Source organism: Idiotropiscis lumnitzeri, chromosome 2, assembly GCF_059441095.1.
Source record: "Idiotropiscis lumnitzeri isolate Australia: NSW breed Sydney's pygmy pipehorse chromosome 2, RoL_Ilum_1.0, whole genome shotgun sequence".
NCBI lineage: Eukaryota > Metazoa > Chordata > Actinopteri > Syngnathiformes > Syngnathidae > Idiotropiscis > Idiotropiscis lumnitzeri.
The window spans coordinates 4,729,214-4,736,915 of record NC_142392.1 but is presented as its reverse complement, the minus strand read 5'-3'; the positions used below and the strand labels follow the sequence as shown (position 1 = coordinate 4,736,915).

General features: G+C 41.1%; 1 protein-coding gene across 4 annotated transcripts in view; it reads right to left on the bottom strand.

The window, feature by feature from the left end:
* Positions 1-2,653: 2,653 nt before the first annotated feature.
* pcloa (piccolo presynaptic cytomatrix protein a) overlaps positions 2,654-7,702 on the bottom strand; it is a 32,319-nt gene continuing 27,270 nt past the window's right edge. For 3 of the 4 annotated variants that reach the window (XM_088282652.1, XM_088282661.1, XM_088282669.1), the window contains 6 exons: positions 6,478-6,645; positions 5,985-6,126; positions 5,816-5,871; positions 5,577-5,711; positions 4,850-4,995; positions 2,654-4,753 (listed from right to left, as the gene is read on the bottom strand). In XM_088282652.1, coding sequence (XP_088138778.1) covers positions 4,610-4,753; positions 4,850-4,995; positions 5,577-5,711; positions 5,816-5,871; positions 5,985-6,126; positions 6,478-6,645 — 791 coding nt within the window. In that variant the 3' untranslated portion in view covers positions 2,654-4,609. Of the gene's footprint in view, positions 4,754-4,849; positions 4,996-5,576; positions 5,712-5,815; positions 5,872-5,984; positions 6,127-6,477; positions 6,646-7,329; positions 7,603-7,702 lie in introns of all 4 variants that reach the window. The other variant, XM_088282678.1, reaches the window with a different exon arrangement.

Genomic DNA, 7,702 nt, shown 5'->3' with positions numbered 1-7,702 from the left:
AAAAATACACATACAAATTCATAATAATATAATTGAAACAAATCAAATAGATTATTGAATTTCACTTTTGGGACTGAAATCTAAAAGAAAAAATATAGATTTTATTTTTACCAGTTCCAAGTCGACCTTGTTGAGTCACCAGAGTTTCCCAAAAAGGTCGACGTGAGTATGCACGTTAGAGATAAGCTTTGTTTGTGTGAGCCTCCAAGCATGCAGGTGCATCCTTGTCACCAGCTTCCAACTCCACCCACCTGTCCAGGGAATTGCCCAGCTTCCGTCACCATAGCAACGCCTGCATGCGTACACAGTCTCCACGCCAACTCCTCACAGCTGAGCCACACTGCTGTTGTTGTTGGTTTTAATTATTTAAAAGAGTCCAAATTGAGAGTTGTGATCAAGATAAGAAAGTCAACATCAAGTAAGTTACAATCTACAAGAGCAACCGTTAGTGGCCGCAAAGTGAACTTTTTGACATTTTTAAATGTGAGCATCTGCAGCATTCTGGGATCATTTTGGGAGTCAGTGTGAAAAAAAAAATGTCAACGAGCGCATTGCGAGTGCATCAGCGGTCAGGGCTTGTCATATCTTGGCTGTCAAATCAGATTCTTGGCCTGAAATAACCTAAATGAGATTCCCCAGCAACAGACTTAGTAAAAACACATGGATGCATGAATTAAAATACATGTAATGATTTTTCACAAAAAAAGGTAAAAACGGATTTTTATTTTTTTTTAGAAGTTTTAAATAAAAAAATGTATTTGATATAGAAAAGCTAATTAATTAAATCTGGGTAAAAAAAAAATCACAATTTTCAAAATATTATATAATATATATAAAACTCAAAATATATCGGCTTGAATTAAAAAAAATCTATACATAATTGAAAATTAAATACACTAAAATCCAGCAAAAATAATCAGGTGAAAATGTAGTTTTGAACAGCCTAAAAAATTTGACTTGAAATAAAAAAAGAATTTTAGAAATATGAATTTATTTTGATTTAAATAAATATATTTTAATTTTTTTTTTAAATGGCATGCAAATTTTTAAAAAATCTTTTTCTGCGATCCTCATTCAAATTCAGCAGCCTCTCATGTTCATATGTCAAGCTGCAGCCTGCTTTGCATGTGACACTCTCAGTGTTGACTTGATCGCGATCAGACGCGGACATTTTGGAGGTCATCCTTAAAAAAATAAATAAATAAATAAATAAAAAAGCCACATTTCAGCTTCCCATCTGTCGCCGCGTTGACATGTAAGCAATAGCGAGCGCGCGTGTGATATGACGTCTCGTCTCCGGACGTCGTTGCCCTCACTCGGCCCTCGCTCGGTCCTGCCTGCTGACTGATCGCATTACGGTGAGGCCGAGCAGCGTTGTCAGGAGCACAAAGTTCGGGCCGGCCGGCGGCGTCCAGTGACAAGAAGCCGGCTCACGGGGGGAGTGGAATCGGAGGCGATTGGACGTGAAGGCTCAGTGCCATCCTCAATGCTAGCTTCGGGATTTTAAAACTAAAAACAAATCGTAACCATCAGATGGCGTCCATTTTGGATTTAACCTAAAAGCTAACAGGCCCATTTCATTATTATACTTTGAAAATCCTCCGAGTTTCCGTGGTGTTTATCCGTTCCGCAAGCGAGACAGTTACGTTTTCAAGTAGCGTCTTTGAAGGCAATGAAGAACAAACATCCTCAGAAGTGCAGATCAGAAGAATCAATCAGAGAGGAAAGAGGCAACAAGGATGAATGACAACGAAGCAGACATAAAAGAAAAGATAGAACAGAGAGCGATAAGAGCTTCTTTGATCCAGCAGTGAGGGTTGCATTTCCACATCTCAATGTCAAAACGACCTTGGAAGACTAGAATATGCTAATTTTCGGAGTTTGATCCCCAAAGGAAAGGTCACTTAATGGAATTTCAATCGGTGGTTTGGATTCACGGCTCCAGAGTCCAACAAGTGCTGGCTGACACACATAAAGCATGTTTCGAGGTCTCAAAGAAATGGACCCACACGAGAAGTTCTTTCACCCTCTGCTGGTTGAACTTTAGAAGTGTGAGTGTGCTCAGGAGATACCGTTTAGTCCAGCAGGGTGGTCTCATCTTCCCGGTGAGGATCCAGAATCCTGCAAAGATTTTGGAGGGAGAAGCTCAACTGAATTTCAACTTTTTCGGTTTCTTCTTCTTACCTGTTTTGTGAAGGAGCGATCGCAGGTCAACCAAATCCTCTTTTACGCACGCTGACGACGACGTTCACATGGAAACCACTTGGCGCCATCTTTTGGTCTTCTCCTGTTACTGCATCTCTACGAACTACATCTGAAGAGCAGTCAAGACTTTCACGTTTGGATTAACTTTATCGTCGCGCTAAGAACTACCTGGATAATCTCTATCCTGACACTTTGTAGAAGCGCTAACCCTACCTCTAAATCCCTGATAAAACTGAAATCTTACCCTAATGTCAGAATTTTAAGAACTAACGTATGGAGAATCCGAAAATCCTCTAATCCGAACCCCAAAAATGCGACCTGAAAACCCGACCTTCCATCAGAAAACTCTCTAAAACCCGCAGACCTCTGGACAACCTTCAGGATTATCGGAAGAACCCGAATCCTACATGTGAACCTCTAAAGTAACAAAATAACAACGCAACAAGCCCTCATTTGTACTCATATTTAATATTTAGACATGGGGCGGGCAACAGCCATTTTTTTTTACAGCACAATTTGCATAATTTATCAATACCTCCTGTATACAATCACAAAACCATGACAGTATAGATGGATTTTTTTTTCTGTTTACTTACAAGTGGGGGAGGGGGGGGGGGGACGAACTGGACAATCATTATCTTTGTACAGTCAGCATATATTATCAATAAATACCCCCCCCCCACCGCCCCCCGCCCCCCACCTAACCCTCACCCATAACATTTTGTTCTAAATTCTTCTCTACATGTCTTTCTCATTTTTTTTTTAATGTGTTAATAATCATAATCTGGACACAAAAATAATATGAGCCACCAAGGGAACATGCAACATCCAGTGTGAGCACATTGACGATTCTCCTGCAACTACTCGAGCTGTCCAAGTGTGCGTGTGCACGTGTGTGTGCGTGTGGTTAGTAAACACTGTACTGTACATTGACCGAGAAAAAAATCGAGTGACCACACACATGGGTCTTTTTTTCTTCAGATTTTTTTTTTTCTCCATGAAAAGACCTATTGCTCCCGAAGCCTGGTGTCGTTAAAAAAGACGATGTATTTACACGCTTAAAGGTGTGTGTGCGTGTGTGTGTTGATATTCCGAAAGACAGACCAAATGGCGTGCATTGAATTGGAAAATAAAAAGAAGAATCAGTTTAAAGATGCACACTCACAGCGACCTTAAAATCACAAAGTCTCTTTTTGGTCATTGCTGGAAATTAAGCGAGAAAATGCAGGGAAGTGTTTTTTTTTTTCCGCGGAATTCTCTGTAAACGGGGAAAAAAATTCTCTGAGTTTCAGGCCTTTGGAACGTAACTTTGTAAACAAGCACTACGAATATGAGTATAGAAAAAAGCACACCCAATATGTACCGTAAACATAAACCGTCGCATAGGGGGATACAAATGACGCCATTAAATAGCCAACGTAAATAAATAAAAATTAATTTTAAAAATGTATTTAAAAAAAGAGAAGAAATAATACCATTAAATGGTCGATAAAATACATAAATATCAATAAATAAAAATGGAATTATTCAAAATAAACAAACGATGAAACACCATTTGATGGTAATAAATATGTATAAAAATGATAAATAAATAAAGGTAATGTAAAAAAAAAATTTGTCACTGTTTTATATCTCAATCAGACGTGGTTGTCGCGGTTTCTTGTCGAGGTTGCATAGAAAACAATTCTCCACTTAGGAAAAAAAACAAAACAAAAAAAAAAAACAATAATGTCTCCGCAACACTACGCGTAATATGTCAGAACGTGGATCATACAATTATCTTATTTTTTAAGGTGAAGTCGCTTTTACATTCAAGGAGGCACACACAAAAAAAAAAAAAAGACACACGACTAAATTGGGGCTTTGTGTGGGGAAACTTTAACGTCACAATCATCAAGACTTGATTGTCTGTGATAAAAATCATTATATCTATATATATATATACTATACCTTCCATATATTTCATCATTCCAGCTAGGACATTTCGTTATGTACAAGGTGTAAGTGGCACCAAGACTCCAATTTCATATAAAGCAATACTCATAAATAAATGATAATAGAACTCTGCTTACTCTCATAAAATAAGGTCCCGAAGTGGAATGCTAGGTAGAGTGTGTTGGCTATATGACTTCCCTTCTTGCGCACATGAAGAACCAATAAAGATTTATGCTTCCTTCTAATAGAAAAATAAATAAAGAGTCCTCGCTGAGTCGTTGACAAATGCTTTCAAAGAGGGTGAACGAGCATCGACTGTACATGTGTGTCCCTGTATTTCGCGTGTGGATGACGACGAGTGTTTTGTACCTGCTGACTTGCGTGGTCCACGTCCCGCACCTGCAAGTTAAATAAATGTATCCCCCCGACCCCGCCGCCCATCATCATTTCATCAAATGGTACGCTCCGCCTAGGAGTGGATCTGCGCGGTGCTGGCGAGCAGTTTGTGCCAGCTGACCACACGCTTGCGCAGGTCCACCTTGTCCAGCCACACGTAGGCCTCGCCGATCAGCGTCTTCTTCATGAATTTGCCGCCGTTGGACACCAGGAAAAGCTGGGGAGGAAGTGCATGTTTTGGTTAAAGAAAAAATTGTGAAGAAAATTAATTTTTGTATGAGGTTGGTAGGGGGGGGGGGGGGTCGCGATTCACCTGCAGGGAGTGCCCCGCCGGGTTCATGCAGAAGCGGAAGGTCTCGTTGAAGGAGGGCTCGCGGTCGTGGCGGCACACGCGCGTCTTCTTCTTGATGATGCGCTTCTGCGTGGCGATGTTCACCACGTACAGCTTCACGTAGAGGTCTGCACGGGCCGGGATGGGACGTGATACAGGCAATATGTTGACTGACAGCTTTGTTGTTTTTTTTGTTTTTTTTTAATGCAAAATTAAATGAAAGTAAAGCAAATTAAATATATAGTATTTTTAGAAAAAACATTATTAAATATATATATATATATATATATTTTTTTAAGTATGCATTTCAAATGGTTGAAATATTGATGGACTTGTGATTTAATTTATTGCATATTGTATTTAATATTCTGTTGTTAAAAACAAGCATTGTATGGAATAATTATAATATCATAAATAAATAAATAAATAAACAGTACATACCTTTACTTTATTGGAAATAAGGAATTAAAATGTCCATTATTACCTGAAAATTAATTGTGTACGTAATACAAAATTTGACTTGACTGGCATTTGTATGAAAATATATAAATAAATAAATAAATAAAATAACGTTAAAAAGGCTTTGCACATCTTAATGACTATTTTTTTATTAGTTTATTTATTATACTGACTTTTTTTAATCATAAGAAATTGTATGTCATATTCTGAATAAAAAAATATGCTGTTACAAAAAAAATAAAAAAATTACCAGGCAGGTGGTCTGCAGTCTTGAACTTGTAGGTGATATTGCGACATTGCAGAATCTCCAGGACCAGGTGGTCTCCCTCCGTTCTCACTTCCTTCTTCAGCGCAATCTTTATCTCACCCATCACCTGTGACTTACCTGAACCATGAAGATACACGTATTATTACACATTTAATGTTATTAATGAAATGTATTGATACAAAATATAACATTTGTTTTAAAAGTCACAGATAGTGTCTTACCATCGGAATCACCCATGGAGGATTTCATTCCATCAGTGCCATTTGGAATCTTCCCACTAAAAAAGAGAAAAATACATTCAGTACAAAATGTAATGTATATATATTATAAATGGAAATAATAAATTGATTATTCAAAAAGTAACAAATCCAGGAAAAGTATGGAACTCACAATCGGGGCACCTGGAAGATGGCGCTGTCCACCTCATTCATCTCCGCGTCCTCGTCCAGCAAGCTGTAGGCGCTGCCGCTCAGGCCGCTGTCCAGCGATGCCGCCGTCATGGGGGCTTCGCCCGACCTGTAGCTTGCGCGGGCTACGGGACACAATCACATCGTGAGCACGGGTAACGTCCGAGAGGAGGACAACGACAAACGAAGGACAGACTGGTAATGAAAAGCACGCTAATGAAACATGGACGACAGACAACACGAATGCACGTGAGACAGGACATCATTAGTCTGGGTTATAGTTTAGTTCAGGTTTTTATGTTGAGATGGTGAGCGGTATCCATGGCGACGACACACGGACTCACGAAAAAAAGTGTGCGTCTCGCTGCATGGATCTCAGCCTGCCGTCCTTACTCGTTTCCTTGCAGGTTAGTAGCATCCTCTCACATCACAGGGAGGGGAGGGAAGGTTCTTTTTTTTGGGGGGGGGGGTCTCACCTTGGGCGACGTGGGGCCTCTCCTCCGACACAGCCTTCCTGAGGGTCAGGTGACGGCCGTCCGCTCTGCTCCCATTGGCCCGCGACGGCAGGGCGGGCAGCCAATCGGATTGGCCTCTCTGAACGGTGAGCACACCGACTACGCTGTGTCGCTGACGGCCTGGCAGGCCTGGAGGTGGTCATTTTGAGTGTTAAGGGGTGTTGGGGGGGGGGGGGGGGCGTTGTCAGCGGGGGTGCGGTGGTCCAACCCCAGGATACAAAGTTCGTAGGTCAAAGTTGAAGATGGGAAGAGGAAGAAGAGGAAGATGGAGATTGAGAGAGAGCGCTCTTCAAGTCGACTTGACTGTCTATCACATGCACAGGGGTGTGCGGCTGCTGCAGAGGAGCATTGTGGGTACTGTAGTTTTTCAAGTGAATTCAAAAAGAAAGGAGGGGACTGCATGCACAGCCTTCAGGAGGAGCCTCAGATACGTTTTTGGTAAAAAAAAAAAAAAAATTAAACTAAATTAAACAAAAAAGTTAATAAAAGTTCAAATACATAAGCACATGATTAATTTAATAAATATTAATTTGATTATCCTGCAGGGTTTTTAACAAATTTAAAGGATTTACAGTGCTTCAAATGGTCACGGTGTCTCTTTTTTAAAGTTCAGGCGTCCTCCAGTGGCGGATTTCTGGAAGTGACGACTGTGAGGTGCCGAAACACATCTCAAGTCAACATGAGGGAGGTAAAAATAAAGTAATCATAAAATATAAATTAAAAAAAAAGAATCAAACCGAAGAAAAAAAAAAAACAGGCTGATGAGTGCGAGGCGGCCATGCTGCGCTGGCGTTTATTTGCGTCTTGGTTTACTTGGCTGGAGGCGTTGCGGCGGCGGCGGTTGCTGCTGCTGCTGCGTCGGCCCTGTGTCACCCATTGTTGTTGTTGTTGTTGCTATGGCAACCCCTTGGCCGTTCCCGGCGCCGCCCTCCTGATGGCGTTGTTGCCATCCGGCGCTTTTGGAGGTGCGCGGGCGCGCTTGCGGCACTTGTCCGCGGCTGGGGCTTTGGCTTTGGCCTTCGGACGGGGGCGGCTTCGACCTGCTGGGGCTACTGTGACATTTCTCGAGAGGGGGAACCTGTGTGTCTAAAACAATCACATTCACCAAATTAACCCCCCAAAAATTGCTGCCAAAACGGGCTGTGGAACGAGACCAGTCCGAATAACTTTTTCAGATTCACAATTT